The 24,026-nt window shown below is 38.3% G+C and overlaps 1 protein-coding gene across 1 annotated transcript in view; it reads left to right on the forward strand.

Moving 5' to 3' along the window:
• The window catches only part of LOC121383541 (hillarin-like), an 87,094-nt gene that overhangs the window by 44,156 nt on the left and 18,912 nt on the right, over positions 1-24,026 (forward strand). The window contains exons 2-7 of the mRNA XM_041513628.1: positions 3,858-4,026; positions 7,206-7,297; positions 8,553-8,696; positions 9,891-10,083; positions 12,968-13,544; positions 14,818-15,197. Coding sequence (XP_041369562.1) covers positions 3,880-4,026; positions 7,206-7,297; positions 8,553-8,696; positions 9,891-10,083; positions 12,968-13,544; positions 14,818-15,197 — 1,533 coding nt within the window. The 5' untranslated portion in view covers positions 3,858-3,879. The remainder of the gene's footprint in view (positions 1-3,857; positions 4,027-7,205; positions 7,298-8,552; positions 8,697-9,890; positions 10,084-12,967; positions 13,545-14,817; positions 15,198-24,026) is intronic.

The following is a 24,026-nucleotide window of genomic DNA, read 5'->3' on the forward strand; positions in this document are numbered from 1 at the left end:
GACAGATAATTCATAACTCCTTGTAGCAAGTTAGTTATTCTCTGTATACCCATTGTCACTTTTAATTGTTTTTTAATATTGCATTTCAACTTATTTTCATGCTTATATCCAATTAAGGTTCAAGCACGCTGTTCTGGACACACACCTCAGCTATCTGGGCTGTCTGTCCAACAGTGTGTTAGGTGTTAGTGAGAGAAAAGAGGGTGTAGTGGTCTTACACCTACCCATTGAGTTGTTAAAACTCGCTCTGGGTGGGAGCCGGTACCGGGCTGCAAACCCAGTACCTACCAGCCTTATGTCAGATGGCTTAACCACAACACCACAGAGGCCGGTTTTTTAATATAAAAATCCCTCTGCTATCTCAAGCAGCCATTACATGTATGCACTTCATAACAGCGTTTATTTTGCAATTAAATATTTACGATACAAAATAATACAACTGTGACTGCATTGCATTGTTAATACCACTGCTTATGAATGAAAATATGCCATTTATGAAACAAATGAGAACTTCAAAATTTTCAGTGAATCTCTGTGGATTGTATTACAAATGTGTAACTGACTCATGAATGGAAAGATTAAATGAATGAAAGTGAAGTTCCAGCTGTAGCTAACAACTAATCAAACGTCGTCATTTTAAAGCCAGCCAATCAGTGCCTGTAGAAGCAATCTGGACACAGTGCAGTTATCGAAAAATATGACCCCAGATATTTTAGCGCATAAGCAAGTTGTAATAAATCTTGCGGTGCTTTAAGTTAACAATCATAAAATGTTATATGGCTGTTACTTTTAATTGAATTAGACTTTGCTATATATTATTATTTAGTGTTTACTGACTGTGTTGCCAGTTTATCAGCGAGTGCAGAACTGTTTAGATATAATTAATTGACATGCCGGGTATATGCTTACACCTGTATGTACATGATTGCTAACTGTTTCATATAATGTGCCAACCTTTAATAAATAAAGCTTGCTATTAAGTACTCAATAAACTTGTAAAATTAATTTTTTCACTTGTTCTAAGTTATAGTTCTTCATTGTACAAGTGTATTATAAATATGTAATACTTTTAAAATAAGATTCATAAAGAAACAATTAATAGTTTCTGTACTTAAAATGCTGAGTAAGTGAGTCATACAAAAAATCTGTAACATACCCCCTCTCCTCACCCACAAAATTTTAATATAAATATTTCTTGTTTTGTCTTTTTCTTACATTTACTTTTTAATATCATTTTACAAAATACTTATATATACTGAAACAGATATTTAAAACAGCATTAGGAGAATTCATATACATGTACTCATTATTGGTGTAGAACTAAATGAAAAAACCCCATCCAAAACAAGCCCTGAACATAAAATCTAAAGTAATTGCTATCTAAAATAAAATGTTCAGCCTGGACCTTAAATCCAAGAGTTTACTGCCAATATAGTTACCATTTAGTCTTAAACTTCATGAAGGCAAGCCAGTAAATCCTCATGTAAAATGTCATTGTGTGGCAATTCCAATCCACATCCAATATCTGTTTAGTCAGAATTGCTCCACTATATAGAGCAGTTTGTGTTGGGTGTGTGCTTGCAATGTGGAAGCAGACATCAGTATTTAAAAGAAATGGTTCTTTAATGATAGCTCGCACAGAGTTAATCAACTGGTGGTTATTAGGTATCAAGTGGTAACTGGCACATTGTCCATTAAAGGGACAAACCCTAGTTTTTAAACACTGAGGCATATTTTTCACTATTGGAGCCATTCATGATCACTGAAATGAAACATTGCTTATATTTTATTGTTTAGATTATCTATTTCGGTACATCTAAAGTGTTTCTGGTCATCCTGGTGTTTCCAATACCACAAAATGCATTTTTCATATTTTTAAAAACACATGTCTCTGAAAAATAACAGTTATGGAGTCGAGTTTTAGTCTGTTTAACGATATTTCACCATTTCAATGTCACAGACTTTTGTTTCATTCTCTTGTTACATTATCCAAATGTGTTACAGGTTTGTAACTTTAACCAAACTTAGTGTCCATTTTTATGGTTTGAAACTAGGGTCTGCATCTTTAAACTAGGAGACTGAGAGAAGAAACTCTTACTGCATAAACTGGATTTATTTTTATTAGCAACAAATTGGGATCTTTTATATGCACGTTTTCCACAGATGGGACAGGACATACCTCAGCTGTTACTTTCATTTCAACTTATTTCCGTGCTTATATCCAATTAAGGTTCAAGCACACTGTTCTGGGCACACACCGTAGCTATCTGGGTTGTCTGTCCAGGACAGTGGGTTAGTGGTTAGTTGGTTAGTGAAAAAGAATAAGAGGGTGTAGTGGCCTTACACCTACCCACTGAGCCGGGCTGTGAACTCTGTACCTACCAGCCTGTAGTCTGATGGCTTAACCACTACACCACCAAGGCCGGTAGCTGTTACTATGCCAATTATAGAACATGATTTGGAAAGGAAAGTAACTCAATGAATCCACTGAGGGAAATCATACTACCTCTTTTGGATATAGGCAAGTTAATAAAGTACCTGTAACCCGTACTACCCAAGCATATCATGTAACTGCTCTAACCACTGAACTACAACTGTACAACCCTGGGGCCCTATTTTCGAAGCCATCTTAGTGCTAGGAAATCGTAAAACCGTCGTAGGTTGTGACGTCACTACAGCGCACACGATAGTGACGTCATAGCCTACGATGATTTCACGATTTCGTAGGCTAAGATAGCTTCGGAAATATGGGCCTGGTCTACCAAATGTTGCAATACCCTCATTAGACACTAACTAGCTGTAGTTTAAAAGCCACTGGTTAAATAATTTCCTGTTGTATATATTTACTCAAACATTTTTTTAATACATTTTTTTTTATTGCAGTAAATCTTTAATTTCATTTTATTAAGTTGGGTGGTTTTAAAAAAAAAACTGTAATTGGCAAAACACTTCCTGATAAAACTACAATAGCTAGATGTTTTGCAACCATTTTCCCTTTTAACTTAGGAAAAAATAGGCTACAGCAGCTGTTGGTACTGCTTTTCACTACTGGGTGGGGTTGTCGACACTGGTGCTTTGGATAAAGACTGCTTATCATTCATTAACAATGAGTTTGTAAAATGGTCCCATAGTCTCGATCGAAAACTACTTTTGTGCCTAATCAGTAATGAGAGTCTGGGTCTGAGAGTAATATAAAGTAAATGCGGTAATTAAGAATGATAATCGTAAATAACGTCCACTGATACATGGAAATCAACATATCGATTTAGTCAGACCTGTCAACCCTCCCTGATTCCGCGGGAGACTCTTAGGCATTTACGTTTTAACAGGGACAATATTTCAAAATCTTAGTTAACTGGAAGTCAGTTCTTGTCAGTTTTACTTAGGTACGTGAATATAGTTGTTGTAACCAGTGAGTGAGGCCTACCTAATCCTAAAACACTTGAACTATGGTTTTGTGCTACATTGGTGGTTCAATTGTATTAAATAAAATAAACTGATTTTCACTTTCATTGCTGATATATACGGTAGTACTTTTAATTTTAGAATGTAATTGTTCACCACTATCCGATTGGCGTTTCTCGTGCTTTTAAAGTTGCATAATCGACACTCGAACATAACAACGGTTCTCGTGAAATATTGTGCCCTGTTTTAATATATATATTGTCTATACTTATTGTATTAAAAAAAAATTGTATATTTTAATCAATCGTTGAGCAAAATAACCAGAGGGGGCTGGTTTTCTGTTGTTAATTTCATACCCTCTGCTTAGCTGATTCAGCAGTTGGTTTGGGAGAATTTAAACTTTTTTCTTTTTTTCTCTCTGTGTTAATGTGTTGTGTTATTGTGTGTTGCAGGTTTTCCTGAAGTCAAGTCAGCATGCAGATCAAAGCCCCAGCTGGTTTTCAGCCCCAGGATGTCAGGCAGCGGCAGAACCCTCCCGTACCTTGCCGATCCCGCTACAGGAAGTTCGACATTTACCGTGACGTACAGCAGTTCAACTATATAGACACTCATGCCATTCAGGTATCTACGGCATCCTTTTCATAGAGACAAAAAATAAATAACCTTTTGAAAGTAGGGAACAAGATGACACAGAGATCAAAGATTTTTAATAGTCTGTACGTTTCAGATTTTTCTGCTGTTTTTTCCGAAATGTTCCATATTGTCCACCCAAAACTTATAGTATACTTTTGGTTGATACTTTGCATACATTCTACTATGATTAGGGCTGCCAGTTTTGACCATTGTGCAACCTTAAACCTAGTGCAAATTTCACTATTTGTAAGAAGCCAAAACTGGATTTTGTCTTCAAATACTTTTGTACATACGAAAACACAATATTTTAGGAAATAAGATGAAATTTAACCTAGTACAAATATTAGAACGATCAGAAACACGTTTAATATACAGCCACAAATAGTGTATGCAGAAAAATATATTTGATAGGTAATTACAATCACTAAAACGTCTCTGTTAGTCGATAACATCTTAAAAAGTGCAGCAAAGTCAGGAATGTCCCTTTAAGGTTCAGTGGGTATTGGTACTGACACCATTTGAAGATACGATAAATTAATTTGGTGTTTTTCTTCTTTGACTAGCAGTCAATGACTGGTGGGTCCAAGGCCATGGTATATATGAAGAGTTCAGGCGCAAAACGCGATATAAACCATTTTCTTTCTAGTTTTTAGTTAAACCCATTATTGTATGTCAGTAAGGGCTAATCGTAGGCCTGCTGATTTGCTGCAAAATGTGATTGATCCTTATGAAATTGTATTGGGTAAAATGCGATATATGCCAATTAAAAAACCCATTTTACTGAAAATAAAAAATGGATATATCGTGTTTTGCACCTGAACTCTTCATATGCAATCCTGTCTTAGTAAAATGCATATAAAAAACCTTGACCATTAACTGTAATGTGGTAGCAGTGGGTTTCTTTTCTCATTCTGTGCCAAGTATCACAATTATCATACATGTTAGACACCTTAATCAGTGTTGCTTAATGATAATTAATGGCTATAATTTACGATGCATTGGGGTCACTCTGAACTGACATTCCTTTCCTTTGACTCAGTGAATTGTTTTGAATAGTGTAATAAAAATAATATTTGACACTTAAATTATTTTGAGTAGTAATCTGACATATGATATGTAACAATAATGTACAAGATTTTTGTAAGTGCAGATTAAAGCGTTATTACAAAGGGAGTTAATCTATTCACTGTTTTGTTTAATGCAAAGAAAAGCCTATTCATTTTATTCTTTAAGGATTTAATTGTACAGGTAATATTTAATACTATTGACTATGACTAGACAATCAAATGTACAGATAATACTGAATATTATTTAACATCAGTGACCTTTTAACTGTGCAGATACATGTACTATTCAATAAGATATACTGTAAATCAGAAAATATTAGCGACCTTAAAATTTAGCGAAATCCGTATCAGTGATATATTAGCGACATAAAACTTTAGCTAGGTCGGCATATCATACATTAAAAAAAAACGTCAGCCAGTTTTTGTTTTTTTGACGACTGACTGGTCACAAGAACACTCGACACTTTTTGATGTTATGCAATGTGCACTATTTCCGGTTTGAAATTTAGCCTCAAACATCCAAGTGACGCTGTTTGTCTCCAACTTAATTTTAATAAAAACATTACAGTGTTATACATCTAAATTAATTAGTATTTTTTGCTTTATTTATTGCATAATCTATAGCCTGTTGTTTGACCAGTTAATCGCTGACGAAACAACCACACATAATCAGTCCAATAAAAACATGTTTTCGGAGTAGTCTGTTGTGCATACAGGGGTCGTAAGCTGTTTTTCCACTGAGACGTACTAGTATTCTTTGCTCTGGTACTGTTCTCACTTTGTCAAATAAAGAAACAATGTTTTAGCATTAATGACTGTTATACCGTTGTTACCAAGCCCGTAACAATTCGTTTTCATGGATTTGTTTTCTATGACAGAACTAATTTATTTTTAACCACAATTATGTGTCTTTATTGCTAAAAGTTACAAACATTGAAACTATAAGTCTGTATTCAAAATACTAACATTTCGTTTTGCTTTGCTGCGACACTGCATCGGAAGTGATAATAGTTTTAATTATTGTGCCACGAATGGTAGTGTACATAGGATATGTGTCGTTTTATTTGCTTTGGTTCTGAAATCCAATTTAATTGTTCACAGTTGATTAATTCAAATCATTATTAAATATGTATACGTTTTAAGACTTGTTTGATTTTTGTTTTAATCTGACTTTAGTTTATATTTAGCGTCATGAAATGTAAGCTTTTTTATGGCTTCGCTAAATTCGCGAATATTTTATGCTCGCCAACATTTTCTGATTTACAGTACATGAAGTAAATAATTAATCTGACTTATAATAGTTAATATTTTTTATGAGTGACTATTTTATACAAAAATTATTTAATGCTATTTCCATAACTAAACTTTTCATTGTACTTAAATCAGGGCTTCTAGATTATGCTAGCCCCACTCCCATGGCTAATGATACTGAATGTTGGACTAGTAAGTAACTACTGTCGCCATACCCGACCGCTAGTGAAAAACGTTGTCAAATGCTGCATTTAAGTATATTTTGTAAATATGAATATTCTGCTTTCACACACCCCACACTCCAATCTAAGAGTTTTTAAGCTGTATCTTCCTCTTTAGGTGACATATCTGATTATTACTATGAATAAAATAGTATTACTTAAAGGGACAGACCCTAGTTTCAGCCCATGAAAATGCACACTATGTTTAGTTAGTGACTTTGAAATGGTAAATACCCTCTAAAAATAGACTAAAACTCGACTCCATAACTGTTACTTCTCAGATGCATGTGCGTTTTAAAAAATATGAGAAATGCATTTTGTGATATTAAAAACACTAGGATGACCAAAAACACTTCGAATGTACGGAAATGGATAATCTAAACAATAAAATCTAAGTAAAGTATGATTTCACTTGTCAGAAATGGCTCTAATAGTAAAAAAATATGCCTTAGTGTTTAAAAACTAGGGTATGTCCCTTTAAAAGTAGGACTAGTGAATTTTTACTTGTGGCCAGTAAAAACAATTTAATCACTGATTCCATGGATAATGCATTTTAATAAAAATTCTCGAAGCCCTGCTTAAATACTCTTACAGTGAATATGTCTTTAACAAAACTGATCATTTACAGGTTGCACAACAAGACCATGATAACTTCAGTGACCTCATCTGGCACCTGGTCTACAGTCAGAAGAACATCCAGTCTGAACTTGATAAAGCCAGGTACTTAGTAGACATGATTAAGCATTTGGTCTCACACCCCATTATTCACATCATCCCAGTGAGAGTTAATAACTCGGTGTGGAGAAATTGGCTATTAAACTGACAGGGATCGAAGCATGTCTGACGCCATATACGGTAACCGTAATTAAAATGTGTAGAGTGCATCTTTAAATAAAAACTTGACATCCAATAGCCAATGATTAATAAATCTATGTTCTCTAGTGGTGTCGTTAAACAAAACAAACATCTTTAAATAAAACATTCCTTCCTTCTCTCACAGTTTCTCCTCTCAGCAGAGCCGGTTTAAGGATCCACGTGTCCTGTAGCACAAATAACAGTGGGACCCCCTTCCCAGGATATATATTTTGCAACCCCCTCGGGGAGAGGGGGAAAAATGACCAGGGGAAAAGAAATGTACACATCAACGCAAGGCCCGTAGCATGTGGTATATGTGCTACTAGGATAACCTGGCTCTACCTCTCAGTTTCATACTTGGCCAATGCTCCAGTTTTCAGTTGATGCTAGTAACCAACAGTTGATTATCTCAGTTCTGAAGTATCGTTAAAGAAACATTTATTTATTTTTTTACCAGCCTCGGAGGTGTTGTGGTTAGGCTATCAGTCTACTGGTAGGTACTGGGTTCGGATCCCAGTCAAGGCATGGGATTTTTAATCCAGATACCGACTCCAAACCCTGAGTGAGTGCTCCGCAAGGCTCAATGGGTAGGTGTAAACCACTTGCACTGACCAGTGATTCATAACTGGTTCAACAAAGGCCATGGTTTGTGCTATCCTGCCTGTGGGAAGCGCAAATAAAAGATCCCTTGCTGTTAATCGGAAAGAGTAGCCTATGTAGTGGCGACAGCGGGTTTCCTCTCAAAATCTGTGTGGTCCTTAACCATATGTCTGACGCCATATAACCGTAAATAAAATGTGTTGAGTGCGTCGTTAAATAAAACATTTCTTTCTTTCTTTCATTTCTTTTAAACTGCTTCCACATTGACATGTATATACCCAACACAAATTGCTTCCTTTAGCTTTGATATCAACCTGTTTTTGTGACATTGATGTTGATATTTACAGCAAATCGTGATATTGATATTTACAGCAAATCGTAACAGCCTCCTAAAATTTCATTTTCATCTGCTGTTTATTTTTTAATTCTGATTACTGAACACTTGAGGAGGCTAATATTAAAGAATCATGTGAAATATTTCAAATGATTCAATTGTGTTGTGTTTTTGTTTTGTTCACAGAGTTATTTTTCGATGGATGACCTCAAAGAACATGTACACAATCCAGTTCCGAGATGGAGCCCAGGCTGGGTCCCCAGAAGAAGTGCTGCTGTCTTTTAAGAACAAGCAGGGAACATACGCACGCATCTTTGAGACATTGTGCAGGTAAACACAGTCTTCTATATTCTGGAGTAGTTATTAGTTCCCTACCGGTCCAACCGGAAGGAACTATAGGTTTCTTTTCTCTCTCTCTGTCTGTCCGTCCGTCCGTACGTCTTTATGTCCGCCCGTCCGTCTTTATGTCTGTCTGTCCGTCCGTACGTCTTTATGCCTGTCTGTCTGTCTGTATGTATGTCCGTCTGTCCGTCCGTCCATCCGTCCATCTGTCCCGCATATTGTTTTCTGGAAGTTTTTTTAACAATGACTTGAAATATTGAGCTGAAATTTTGTGTATAGCTTTATCATGTACTGTTATAGATCAAGGTTAACTTTCATGACATTTCCTTTTTGCATAATGCATTATGTCCACATTCACGTACTGTTTTGTCTTTTTAGTTTTTTGGGGGGCGGGATGTAGCTCAGTGGCAAAACGTTCGCCTGATGCGCGATCAGTCTAGGATCGAATCATGTCGGTGGGACCATTGGGCTATTTCTCGTTGCAGCTAGTGCACCAGGGTATATACCACCAAATCAAGTCCTATAGACAACCATAGTAACATATGTAGCTAAAACTCCTACATGCAGCGTATCAGTCGATATACACCACGGATATAAATAATACAACCACTCACCCTTGAAGTGAAACAGAAATAATTGGGTGTGAAGCTGCTCATTTCAGAGATAACGGGTAATATGACTACCCTAGTTCCGCACAAAATTTTAGTACTTTTTTTTTTTACAGGTACCCTATACATTTCAAGTGCAATGCTACTTGACACAGTGGTACTAGATGAAATAAAATTGCATACATTTCTTGTCCAGATGAAACTAATTTTTTTTTTACAACCAACACACATTTATCACAAATCACAGGACTTGTGGTATTAACTGCGCTATCAAAAGTTGGGTACACCTCAGACTTTGACTCAACCAGAAGTTTTTTTTTTTTTTAGTACTACCGCCACAACTGGTGTCAAAAAGGCTGTAATATGTACTATTCTGTCTATCGGATGCTGCATAAAAAAGATCCCTTGTTGCTAATCGGAAAGAGTTGCTGTAGCCCATTGCATGGCGGCAGCAGGTTTCCTCTCTCATTATCTGTGTGATCCATTTTCATATGGTCGATGCCATATAACAGTAATTAAAATGTGTTGAGTTTGTCATATAATGAAACATTAATTCCTTTCTTCCTCATGTTAGGTTTTCCGACCTGCACTGTGCTGTACTGACTGGCTATGCGAAGGGTCTGGACTACCGCCCCGGGGACCAGTTCAAGACGAACGACTACAACCACAGCTGGAACGGCGTGCTCATTGACGGAAACTGGTACCTCGTCGACTCCCACTGGGCCACGCGATACCTCACCTCGGAGAAGAACAAACCAGAAAACTTGGTAAATATTGTACTCGTTGTATTTCCTTCTTTGAGCTGGGCGGTATTGAAATTCGGTATCGATATCAGTATTTTTTGTGTGATTTTACCTCGTTATCGGTATGGTATGCGGTATTGATACAGTACCAATACTGATACTGATATCGAGCAGTATTTTTGGTATACTCAGCTTTAAATGCATGCCTGAGTTCAGGGCTTCTAGATTATGGTAGCCCCTCTTCCATGGCTAGTGATATTCAGTGTTGGGCTAGTAAATAACTACTATACATAGCCTGACGGCTAGTGGAAAAAACCCTTGTCAAATGCTGCATTTACATATTTTGTAAATATGATTATCCTGCCCCCTCTTTCCACCCCCAAACTAAGGATTTTTAAGATCTATCTCCCTCTTTAGGTGACATATCTGATTATTACTAAAAATTTATTAAATTAAAGAAAAGTAGGGCTAGTGAATTTTTAATCATGGCTTGTACATTTTTAAAATCACTGATTCCAGGGCTTTTGGATTTTTATAAAATTCTAGAAGCCCTGCTAAGTTAAAGCTCGCACGCTAATTTCATCTAAATAAAATTAAATTCCATACACAAGGCCCGTGTATAATTTATACCTAACCCATTGTGCATTTGTCAGATATATTGTTAGTGCTTTACTAAATGGCAGATTTTTTTTTTCAACACCAATATTTTCGGTATTTTGAAATTTGCTAGGTACGGTAAATTGGTATTGACATGATACCAATCCCGAACGGTATATACGGTATACCGCCTAGCTCTAATCCTTATCTCTAAATAATGCAAGAAGCCCTGTGTTTGACAAAGTCACTAGCCCGGATAAAAGCTTTGGCCAGTGCTCTATGTATTATAACCGGCCTCGGAGGTGTTGTGGTTAGGCTATCAGTCTACTGGTAGGTACTGGGTTCGTATCCCAGTCAAGGCATGGGATTTTTAATCCAGATACCGACTCCAAACCCTGAGTGAGTGCTCCGCAAGGCTCAATGGGTAGGTGTAAACCACTTGCACTGACCAGTGATTCATAACTAGTTCAACAAAGGCCATGGTTTGTGCTATCCTGCCTGTGGGAAGTGCAAATAAAAGATCCCTTGCTGTTAATCGGAAAGAGTAGCCTATGTAGTGGCGACAGCGGGTTTCCTCTCAAAATCTGTGTGGTCCTTAACCATATGTCTGACGCCATATAACCGTAAATAAAATGTGTTGAGTGCGTCGTTAAATAAAACATTTCTTTCTTTCTTTCTATGTATTATAGTAATACAGTTGATAATTTCCACTAGTCCAGACCAAAACTTCACTAGCCAGGACCGAGGGCTGGTGGATTTGTTGAACCCTATATGAACATAGTGTGCTGCTTGTACCCTCTTCTCAAGGGCTTTGGATAAATAAATAACTAGTAAGAAAACAAAAAAGCCAACTTAGATTTATTGTTAGCCATAATATCAAGGTTTTAGTCACTATTACTTGAACTACAGTGTTTATATCTTTTTTCTTTCTTTTTTTGGTAAATGTGATAGTTGTAAACCTTTTTAAAGCAGAGATTTTACATGATGAAATGCAGCATCTTACAATGAATGACATTGTGTATGTTATAAGAATTCATTAATTATGCGAAGGATTAGCTTGCTAGATTAATTATGTAATTTGTGTGGAAAACTGACATTGGAGAAGAAAAATAAAATAAAATTGGTTACTGTTTTAAGTTATTGGCATTATCCTGCTCATGTTGAATGGTGAATATCCTTTGACAGAGCCATGTAGCAATGGCCAATCTAATCTTTGTAGGATAAAGCTGATATCTTCAGGCTGTAATCATTTATAAAAATATAGATTAATAAGCATATCTGTAACACAGTATGTATTATAAACATTATTGTTTATAATGAAGCTGTTTACACATTGTTATAAAAGACTGAGTCGCCATAATATAAGTTTAGAAATTAATTTAAATACACATGTATTTTGTAAATAACCATTTCTCATCATTATATGAAAGGATTTTGTTTCTTTTAATGTATTAATTTTAAAGACTATACAGCAGTTTGAGTGTTAGTTTGATGGCAACTCCATAGTAATGACCATAGTGGTAATTTACTTCATCAAAACTTAATTCAAATCATAAAAAATTAAAAGGATGTAATGAAACCTTCCATTATTTTGATCATACTGTTTTATGATGGGTAACCCATTGCAATGATGCAGTGATTAAACTGTGATAAAGGTAGGTTGCTGGCTTGATTTCCCAGTGCAGACTCCTGTGCACTAGCTATGATGGAGGATCTAGCCTACTCCATTCTCACTAACAACTTAGTCCTGATCAGATAGCGAAGGCAGCTGACTTTTATCCAAGACAGCATATTCAAGAACCTTAATTGGATATAACATTAAAATAAAAAAAAGGAGATGATGAAAAAAGAACCTAATTTGTACTGCAAAACAACAAATGTTTAATTTATGTAATAATATTAACTTATGGACATTTGTAGATATTTATTGTTTTGTATTAATGCATTGGTTTTATTTGTTTTCATGTAATTAACAACATCAATGTTCTGGGTCAGTCATTTAAAACTGATGCTACTACATTAACATAACTCCGTATGGCTCAATGGGTAGGTGTAAACCACTTGCACTGCCCAGTGATCGATAACTGGTTCAACAAAGGCCATGGTTTGTGCTATCCTGCCTGTGGGAAGTGCAAATAAAAGATCCCTTGCTGCCTGTCATAAAAGAGTAGCCTATGTGGCAACAGCGGCTTTCCTCTAAAAAACAGTGTCAGAATGACCATATGTTTGACGATAAAAAATCAATGTGCTCTAGTGACGTTAAAAAATAAAATAAAAATAACTTAAAGACTTTTTTATATATATATTTCAGGTGTACGAGTACGACGACTTCTACTTCCTGACTGACCCGGAGCAGCTGATCTACAGCCACTGGGCGCACAAGAAGGAGTGGCAGCTGCTGTCGCGCAACATCTCGCTGCAGGATTTCGAGAACCTGCCCCTTGTCAAGTCGTACTTCTTCAAGTGCAGCATGTTCTTCATCTCGCACCACGTGGGTGTCGTCAACACCGACAAGGGCTGCATCGCCATCACGCTGGGCCACGGCAAGCCGACCAACTTCACGTACAAGATCACGTTCGCAGACACGAACGACGAGATCTTCCAGGGCCAGAAGCTGAAGAACTACGCACTGCAGGAGCACGGCCGGAACCAGACGAGCACGTTCATATTCCGCGCCCCACGCCCGGGGCAGTACTACTTCACCATCTTCGCCCAGCTGCTGACAGGGGAGCTTGGGGTGAAGAACGTCTTCACGGCGTCGGCCGAGTTCAAAGTGATCGCGGACCAGCCCGCGATGGACGCCGTGCCGCTGCCCAACTGTTCGGACAGCAGCTGGGGGCCGGGTGTGGCTGTGGATCAGATGGGACTGGTGGCCAGTCCACCACAGGGTAAGGAGTAGTTATGGAATAATAGTTGTGTAATGATCCGACATAACATTTTGAATTATCGCTGTTTTGCGGGACGTAGCTCAGTAGTAAAGCGTTTTCTTAATGTGCAGTCGTTCTAGGATCGATGCCTGTCGGTGGAAACATTGGGTTATTTTGTCGTTCCAGCCAGTGCACCACAACTAGTATTTCAAAGGCCGTGCTATGTGCTATCCTGTCTGTTGGATGGTGCATATAAAAAATCCCTTGCTACTAATGAAAAAATGTGGCGAGTTCCCTCTCTAAGACCATATGTAAAAAATTTCCATATATTTGACATCCAATAGCTGATGATTAATAAATCAGTGTGCTCTAGTGGTGTCGTTCAACAAAAGAAACATTTTAGCCATGTCAGTAGCTTGTAGCTTAGTGGCAGAGCACTCATATGAAGAAAGTAGCAACTTAGGATCCACGCTTGTGTCGTTAAACAAAAGAAGCTTTAACTTTTAACTAATTACATTTACAATTATGGATATTTTGTGTCTTGACAGGGTACATAAAATAATATTCATAAAGGGAACTGAATTTCATTGGAAAAGCTAAACATTTTTCTCTTTTATCACTTTATATGGAGTTTTCAATTTATTAAAAATTACTTAAACTTTTCATTTTAGATGAGTATCGCATTGCTGGATATGGTTATTTTTATCATAGATAGTTGCTAATGTATATGAAAACAGACCTCTCCATTTAATGGGAGTTTTCACTCTCGCTTTCCCAACATTCCTCGGATACTAATTCAAGAAGAGTAATTTTTAGCTCATTTTAGCATGTTAATTATCAGTGGAGCTTTTGCAAAGTGTGGATTCTCTCCCCTTACCAACTTTTGAAGTCAGGGTAACAAACAATCAGATATGATTCATATCTCATCGAATGAAGTTTGCAATCATATCTCATGAATCGAGCTTACGTGATGAGTGTGATATGATTGCAAACTTCACGAGATGAGATATAAGTCATATTTGACAAAAAACATGAAATTTTCTATTTATTATATAACTTTTTGCAATTTACCTTTATTTAAAATGCCAGCAGCAAAATAGTTCCGGTTTTCTTACAGTGAAGATAACACTTTCTACAGTGACGATAACACATTTTTGCGTGAAATAGTGAAATTTTCACTCTAAAATGTATCGTCACTGAGTGACTGATAACACTTTTATTTCACTGATATTTTAAGATATTTCACTAAATGTTATATAATAATATGATGCATTATTTTCTATCTTTTTCAAAGGTGTTATCGCATGTCCCGATGGAAAGGTCAAACTTGAGTTCAAGAAAACGAGACCCGCTTTCATTCTCGCGAAACTGCGCAAGAACGGGATGCGCGACGAGGATCTGGAGCACTGCATCCAGGACGACGACCAGAACGACAAGGTGGTGGTCACTGCAGACTTACCACAGAAGGGGGAGTACGGTATCGAGATCTACGGCAACGATCCGTCGCGGGACGGTGACACTTACACCCACATCTGTCAGTACTACGTGCACTACGCAGACCCCAGCGACCAGGACAAGGCCTTCTACCAGGCGTCGCCCGAGAGTCGTGTGTACATGGGAGGACCCAATGACATGATGAACAGCCAGGGAGGATACTCGCCAGATTCAAGAGGGGTAAGTACTTAGGTTTGAGTTGTTTTTTTAATGTTTTTTTATTTTATTTTATTTTTTTAAATTATTATTATTATTTTTTTATTATTATTTTTTTTTAAATTATTTTTTTAACTGACCACTAAATCTGACTTTTTATGGCCCTGCTAGAGCCCATGATGATACTCGCCAGACTACTGTGGGATGGAGTAGGTTGGACGAATACAATATTCTGCGGAATATAACCCACCATTTTTTTTTCTTCCCAAATCAGAAGGTGCAGTTTATGTAATAGTGCTATTTTATATGTCATTTTCACTGCTGAGAGCCATGATCGTGGCTTCCGTAGATACTGTGAAGAGCCACGATCGTGGCTTTCCTAGTGTATGTTGCAAACCCTTTTCCATTGGATTATTTATAAGGGGTGTAATGAGAATACAGTTATAGTGTGACAAAGCATCCATGAGAGGCAGTTTGTGATTGGCTAAACCCATTACAGGCGTTTCAATGGTTGTATTTTCTGGAAATAGCAAGCGACTTTCTAATTTCTAAACGAATACAAGTAACCGTAATGGCCGACGATTTATTAAATACGGATAGCAACAATTCAATCGGATCCTTTTATGGTTTTCATGAATCAAATATTGACAGTTCTGATAATGAATTAGACAATGAAACGATCAGCACTGTGGATGATAAAAACTGGATTCGAGTGGCGGATTTGGCCGGCGATAGCTTTGATCTAAATAAAACCGGTGTTCCAAACTTTTCAGAAAAACCAGGCCCGTGTAATGTACGAAGGAACTCTGTCATTTGTACCAATAAAGCTTCTGGTAAATGTGTGCGGACATCTTATGAATGTCGGACCTGTGATGTTGGCCTTTGTGTTGGTTCTTGTTGGCAGGATTAACACACAAAGAAGGTCCTACCCAAACACTAAATTACTAATAATATGTTAATTGCTTACCTGACATTTTACCTGGAATTTGTGAACATCTCAACAACTTTGAAACAAATATTGACCATAAATTGTGTAGATAAATATACAGTTCAGATGTATGACAAATTTAACCAAGAAATATATGAAAACAAAGGAAAGACACAACAAACAGTCCTGTGAGTCATATATATTATATCGTCTGAAATAAGTACAATTTTTCAATGCATATAGTTATAGTTACATGGTTTATACAGTGTTATGTCACACATAACTTAGCAGCGAACTAGTTAATCCACTTTTGTTATTACAGTGAAGCTCCTCTAAACAGGACACCCTTGGGACCCAAGTAAAAAGTCCAGTTTTATGAGGTATCTGGTTAGAGAGGTTCTCTTCTGCACAGATATTTAAAAGGAGTATGAAAAATGTCTGGTTTTGAGGGGAAATGCCATTTTTGAGGGAATTCCGCTTTACAGAGGGTCCGGTTTTGAGATGTTTCACTGTATGGTGTTTTGTTATAATATTAATAAATAAGTTACATTATTATTGAATAAGTTGCATCATTGTTTGCCAGTACTTGACAATATAAGTACAGCAATGCGATAACAAAAGCTATGTTGTAAATGCAAGTATGGAATCACTGATATTTGTTACTGCATTATATAGGTCACTTAGTAGTGTTTAAATAAATTTAATAGTACTAACCATATGGCGAATGTTATAATCCTTATATACTATCATTGTTATTTTGACAACTTGAGTTTGCAAGACATGTGACCAGGTGTTTGTAATGTATCTTGTTTGTTAAAAATAAACCAAAATTGCAGTTGCAAATAACGACTGGAAATTTGACGTATATTTTACAACAATAGTGTTCAGCATTCCCGCTTGACTGGAAATTTGACATATATTTTACCATTTCATTCAAAGAATGCAATAAAGTCTCTATTTAAAAATACACAATAACAAAATAAAAAGAAAGTGAATTATTTTCCAAACTTAACGGGTCCTTTCCAGTATTTTGTAATGGTCATAAAACATTGTGCATATATGTAAGGTGTTAGACGAAAATGCATACATTTGTCATAGGATGAGTTTATATACAAGCTCAATTTTGTTTACTTGTTCTTTTTATTAGCAGTGTTTCTGCCATAAAGAAACTTTTGTGTATGGTGCCATGGAATTGAATGCAAACACAGTCAACGGGGTGTATTAGGAGGCCTCCCCCAGAAAGAAAATGGATTAAGTTTAGGGTTAGGATTTAGAAAATCATACAGTAATGATAAGAGTAATTAATTTTGTCAAACGGTTAACTTAAAAAAAAACATCTCCAAAAATGTTTGGGTATGATGCCATACCCGTTTTACCCTCTGGCAGAAATGCTGATTTAGCAGCTGTATGTTTACTGGTACCATATAATGCCCTTGCCATACACCTAAAGAAGGCATACTAAATCGCCTGACAAGATATTACCTGAAACCACTACACGGCTAATATATACACCTGGAAATTAATTTAGCATCACCTGGATTGTATTGCATCCAAAAAGATGGCTAGACATACAGTAGTTATCTGTGTCAATAGGGTTTAAACCATGGCATGAATCAGTGTGATTTCAGCTCCATAGTTAATTAACATATACATGTACAAGCATATTTTTTTTTGTGGTCTTTTTCCCTCGAAGGGGGTGGGACGTAGTCCAGTGGTAAAGCACTCGTTTGATGCATGATCAGTTTAGGATCGATCCCTGTTGGTAGCCCCATTGGGCTATTTCTCATTCCAGCCAGTGTTACACAACTGGTGTAACAAAGGCCGTGGTATGTACTGTCCTGTCTGTGGGATGGTGTATATAAAAGATCCCTAGCTGCTAATCAAAAAGAGTAACCCATGAACTGGCAACAGCGGGTTTCCTCTCTCTCTATATCTGTGTGGTCCTTAACTATATGTCTGACGCTATATAACCATAAATAAAATGTGTTGAGTGCGTCGTTAAATAAAACGTTTCCTTCCTTTTCCCTCGACTACATTAAAGGGACATACCCTAGTTTTTAAACACTAAGGCATATTTTTCACTATTAGAGCCGTTTATGATCACTGAAATCAAATATTACTTTATATTTTATTCTTTAGATTATCCATTTCCGTAGAACTAAAGTGTTTCAGAACTTTCTGGTCATCGTTTTGTTTCTAATATTAAAAAAAAAAAACTTTTCATATTTTTTAAAACGCACGTGCATCTGAAAAGTAGTGGTTTATTGATTCGAGTTCTAGTCTATTTTTAAGGATATTTTCCATTTTAACATCACAGACTTTTCTTTCACTCTGTTGTAACTTTATCCAAATGAGTTACAGGTTTGTAAATTAACTAAACTTAGTGTCCATTTGTTTTTTATGGGTTAAAACTAGGGCCTGCGCCTTTAAATATTGATGTAAAGACAGTGTTGCTTGCTGGGTTTGTGTTTTTCATTTTCAGTATTCTCTGTGTACACAGAACATTAAATTCAGTGTTTTGTATCCATGAAATTATTTGCAGAGTATAAAGTAAAGTAAAGTGTGTTTTATTTAACGACGCCACTAGAGCACATTGATTTTTTATCTTATCATTGGCTGTTGGATGTCAGACATATGGTCATTCTGACACTGTTTTTAGAGGAAACCCGCTGTCACCACATAGGCTACTCTTTTATGACAGGCAGCAAGGGATCTTTTATTTGTGTTTCCCACAGGCAGGATAGCACAAACCATGGCCTTTGTTGAACCAGTTATGGATCACTGGTCGGTGCAAGTGGTTTACACCTACCCACTGAGCCTTGCGGAGCACTCACTCAGGGTTTGGAGTCGGTATCTGGATTAAAAATCCCATGCCTCGACTGGGATCCGAACCCAGTATCTACCAGCCTGTAGATCGATGGCCTAACCATGATGCCACCGAAGCCGGTTTGCAGAGTATAAGTCACAGGGTCAAAACTAGGTGGTGCTTAATTAATTTCCAGGGACATACATATACCGTATTGTTCCTATTTGTAGCGCCCCCTCTAATATAGCGCCCCCTATGATCACGAGAAATGTATCATGAAACGGTACCCGTAAAATAGTAAAACTGGCTTACCTGACTGGCGACTTGCAATGATTATAATCGGTAAACAAATAAAATCCAAACAGGTGAAGCACTACGACACTAGTATGGGGGAACAGTATGTCACATATCGCTGGGTGAGTGCAAGAATGGTGTATATACAAAATTCCCATTTTGAGAAAACGAGCATTAAAAAATAATATCGGTGGGTCAGTGCAAAAATGTAGTATCTACAAAATGTTGATAAATAAGGTCTTAATTTTCACAATGTAGTGGACCCTATATGTTCCAGAGCAAAAATGTTGTATGTTCATATAACAGGTCTGGTTGCTTAATTTGAAGTCAGCTAAACTGTTGTAAATGTATTGTAGTTGACTCGGAGCGAAAGTGTTGTAAGTGTTATACCAGTGTATGCTGCTTCAGATTTTGGAGGAAACTATCAAAAGAAGAATACAAAAAGTCATGGCTTCCGCGATTATTTTATTATTTTTTAATGCTCGTTTTCTCAAAATGGGAATTTTGTATATAATACAACATTCTTGCACTCACCCAGCGATATGTCGTTTATCAAATGTATGTCGCTGTTATCTCCACGCAGAATGAACGCACGACACTCCGTTAACGCTGTTCAAAACTGGAAGTACAAACATACCGGTAGGTATTTATACCGACACCGTATATGCCTACGTGCACAGTACCATGTATTTCGATAAATCAGCTGACGATGTACGGTACGCTACGTCATTTCAACAAGAAAACATCACTGGTGGAGTGACTCGGCGGCAAAGCTTTTGATGTCTCAGCGAGCCAGATGCATTGACAGTTTGATACGAGGATTTTTCACACGTATTACGAAACGTGTTCTAGTACTCTAATTAGCGCGCCCCCTTTGTGTTTTGCATCGCGCCCGGGCGCTACAAATAGGAACAATACGGTATTTAACTCCATGTCAGTATGCGGTCGATCTAGGATCGATCCCCGTTGGTGGGCCAATTGGGCTATTTCTCCTTAACCTGTCTGTGGGATGGTGCATATAAAAGATCCCTTGCTGCTAATTGAAAAGAGTAGCCTATGAAGTGGCGACAGCAGGTTTCCTCTCTCAATATCTGTGTGGTTCTTAACCATATGTCCGATGCCATATAATCGGAAATAAAATGTGTTGAGTGCTTCGTTAAATAAAACATTTCCTTCTAATAACTGTGGTTTAAAATATGTGTGGGTGTTGTAAAACAAACATTTCTTTTTCCTTTCCTGGCTTTTGATGACCTCGTGTGACCCAGTGTCAGTCCTGCACATTCAGTAACAGGAAAGTACAGATTAAATTTCACTGTACCTGGCTGTTCATGTACAATGTTCATGAAGGCACACCAGTTGGCCTGTGGTCTATCAGTCCTATCTGGAATACTGCATTCATGAAGTTACATAACCACTATTACCGTAGGTTACTTAGATTACTTGAATGACGCATCACAGGATGATATATTTTGAAAGTCATTAAATATTAAAAATATACACGAGGAATGGAAATGAATATTTGTTTAATGATGTCTCAGCAGGGGTTGGACTTTTATTTTTAGGGTGGAGGGGGCATATTGGTTTAATTTAAAAAAAAAAAAAGTAGGGCACCATGGCAAGTTGGAGGGGCACCAAGGTAAACTTTTTTTAAAAAAGAGGGTCACCAAGGAAACTTGCCTTCCATCAAGTTTTCTCTGACAGAAATGATTTCACTCTATGCGAAGATCATGGTGGAAAACCAGTTATGCCACCACAGCACGACACTTGTGTTGGTGCAGTGGTAAAATTTGAGGCCTGACTCCACACATTTTAAACTACAGCTGCCTGGTGTGTAACATGGTTCGTTTGACTCTTGGTCTGGATACGAAGGAAATGTTTGTTACACCAGTTGTGGAGCACTGGCTGGAACGAGAAATAGCCCAATGGGGCCGGCCACCGACGGAGATCGATCCTAAACCGACCGCATATCAAGCGAGCGCTTGACCACTGGGCTACGTCCCGCCTTGGTCTGGATAGAGTTTAGGTAGAGATAGGATGTAGCCCAGTGGTTAAGTGCTTTCTTGATGCGCAGTTGGTCTGGGATCGATCCCCGTTGGTGGACCTATTGGACTATTTCTCGTTCCAGCCAGTGTGCCACAACTGGAATATCAAAGGCTGTGGTATGTACTATGCTGTCTGTGGTATGGTGCATATAAAAGATCCCTTGTTGCTAGTTGAAAAGAATAGCCCATGAAGTGGCGACTGCGGATTTTGTCTCTCAATATATGTGTGGTCCTTAACCATATGTCTGAAGCCATATAACTGTAAATAAAATGTGTTGAGTGCATCGTTAAATAAAACATTTCCTTCCTTTTATAAGTACCTTTCCATAGATAGGACCTAACATACTGTGACTGAAGGTAATGAAATCTATGACTCATTTTACCCGAGATAAACTCTGAACTACATGTATACAGCCCCGCTATACCCGAGATTGATATTTGTAATTAACCGGATTACCCGCATGAACAAAAGGTCATAATTTTGTCACGACAAACAAAACAAAGTTCAGGTAAACATTAAAAGAAAATCTGAACATTTATGAATAAACAAGAACGTGTAAATTAAACAACATAAAACCTGAAGTGTCTGTATGAAGCCCAGCATTAAATTTTGCTGTTAGATATGGCCCGGGTGTGTCGGACCTTTGCAAGCGAATAAAGAGAAGGAATATGTGTTACCCTGTACTTGAAAAATACCATCTACCTGTGGAGAATGTGATGAGACTTGTTTTGCAGTCGAACCAACCTGCTTCAGTTGTTTACGAGTTTTAACACCTACTGCTGTGCTTTTGTGGCCATTTCAACAGCTGCTGACTCAATAGTCAAGGAGACTTCTCGTTTTTTAAATTTAATAAAAACCCCAAAAAACCCAAACTAGTTTTAATGTTAGAATTATTCATGTGCATGATAAGGTGAAACTAAACAGGGATCTATTATATGCATAGCCTATGTGGTGTCAGCAGGTTTTCTCTCTTTCATATCTAAACCAAGTGACAAAATAATCACATTAGACATCAAGGCAGTGTAGACAAGACGTTAGTGGAAAATGTGCTGGGGTGTCTTTAAACATCTATTCTATTCTAGTGGAAAATGACAGTGTGAAGGGGTTGCTATGTAGAATGATGGGGAGGTGGTACAGTGGGTAAGATGTCAGGTTAATGGAAAAGGATGGGGAGGGGGAGGGATGCCCGGCTCAAAGCTTTGAGAATCACTGCAGTGGATAATTACACTTCAGCAGGCCTCATTTACCTCGAGAATGTAGACACAGGTACTTTCAGTGGTCTGCTGAACACAGAGATGTCAGACCAGATTAGGTGGAGCTGACTGATGGAGATATATGTTATGTGCAGGCAGCTAATGGCCTTTATGGCGCAGTAGTCGGGATATTTAATTTAAAGTTTTTGGGTTTTTTTTAACGACACACTACTATGTTTAATGCAAACCTTTTGTCATCTCGGCATGCAGTAGTATAGAAAGGAGTGGGATGTAGCCCAGTGGTAAAGTGCTCGCTTGATGTGTGGCCAGTCTGGGATTGATCCCAGTTGGTAAGCCCATTGGGTTATTTCTCATTACGGCTGGGGGGGGGTGGGGGGGGGGTGGGGGGGGGGGGGGGGGGGGGGGGGGGGGGGACTAAGCCAGTGGTAAAGTGCTCGCATGATGTGTGGCCGGTCTGGGATTGATCCCCATTGGTAAGCCCATTGGGTTATTTCTCATTACCGCTGGAGGGGGGGGGGGGGGGGGGAACTAGGCCAGTGGTAAAGTGCTCGCTTGATGTGTGGCCGGTCTGGGATTGATCCCCATTGGTAAGCCCATTGGGTTATTTCTCATTCCCGCTGGGGGGGGGGGGGGGGGGGGGGGGGGGGGACTAGGCCAGTGGTAAAGTGCTCGCTTGATGTGTGGCCGGTCTAGGATTGATCCCCATTGGTAAGCCCATTGGGTTATTTCTCATTCCCGCGGGGGGGGGGGGGGGGGGGGGGGGAACTAGGCCAGTGGTAAAGTGCTCGCTTGATGTGTGGCCAGTCTGGGATTGATCCCCATTGGTAAGCCCATTGGGTTATTTCTCATTCCCGCTGGGGGGGGGGGGGGGGACTAGACCAGTGGTAAAGTGCTCGCTTGATGTGTGGGTGGTCTGGGATTGATCCCCATTGGTAAGCCCATTGGGTTATTTCTCATTCCCGCTGGGGGGGGGGGGGAACTAGGCCAGTGGTAAAGTGCTCTCTTGATGTGTGGCCGGTCTGGGATTGATCCCCATTGGTAAGCCCATTGGGTTATTTCTCATTCCCGCTGGGGGTGGGGGTGGGGGGGGGGGGGGGAACTAGACCAGTGGTAAAGTGCTCGCTTGATGTGTGGCCGGTCTGGGATTGATCCCCATTGGTAAGCCCATTGGGTTATTTCTCATTACCGCTGGGGGCGGGACGTAGCCAAGTGGTACAGCCCTCGCTTGATGCACAGTCGGTTTGGGATCAATCCCCGTCAGTGGGCCCATTGGGCTATTTCTCGTTCCAGCCAGTGCACCACGACTGGTATATCAAAGGCCGTGGTATTTGCTGTCCTGTCTGTGGGATGATGCATATAAAAGATCCCTTGCTACTAATGGAAAAATGTAGCAGGTTTTCCTTTCTATGACTGTATATGTCAAAATTACCAAATGTTTGACATCCAATAGCAGATGATTAATAAATCAATGTGTTCTAGTGGTGTTGTTAAACAAAACAGACTTTAACAGTAGTATAGAGTAATGGAGTAAAACCTCACACTAGTCACAGATCCAAATGAGCAATTTA

The sequence above is a fragment of the Gigantopelta aegis genome, chromosome 10 (genome assembly GCF_016097555.1).
Source record: "Gigantopelta aegis isolate Gae_Host chromosome 10, Gae_host_genome, whole genome shotgun sequence".
Classification (NCBI taxonomy): Eukaryota; Metazoa; Mollusca; class Gastropoda; order Neomphalida; family Peltospiridae; genus Gigantopelta; species Gigantopelta aegis.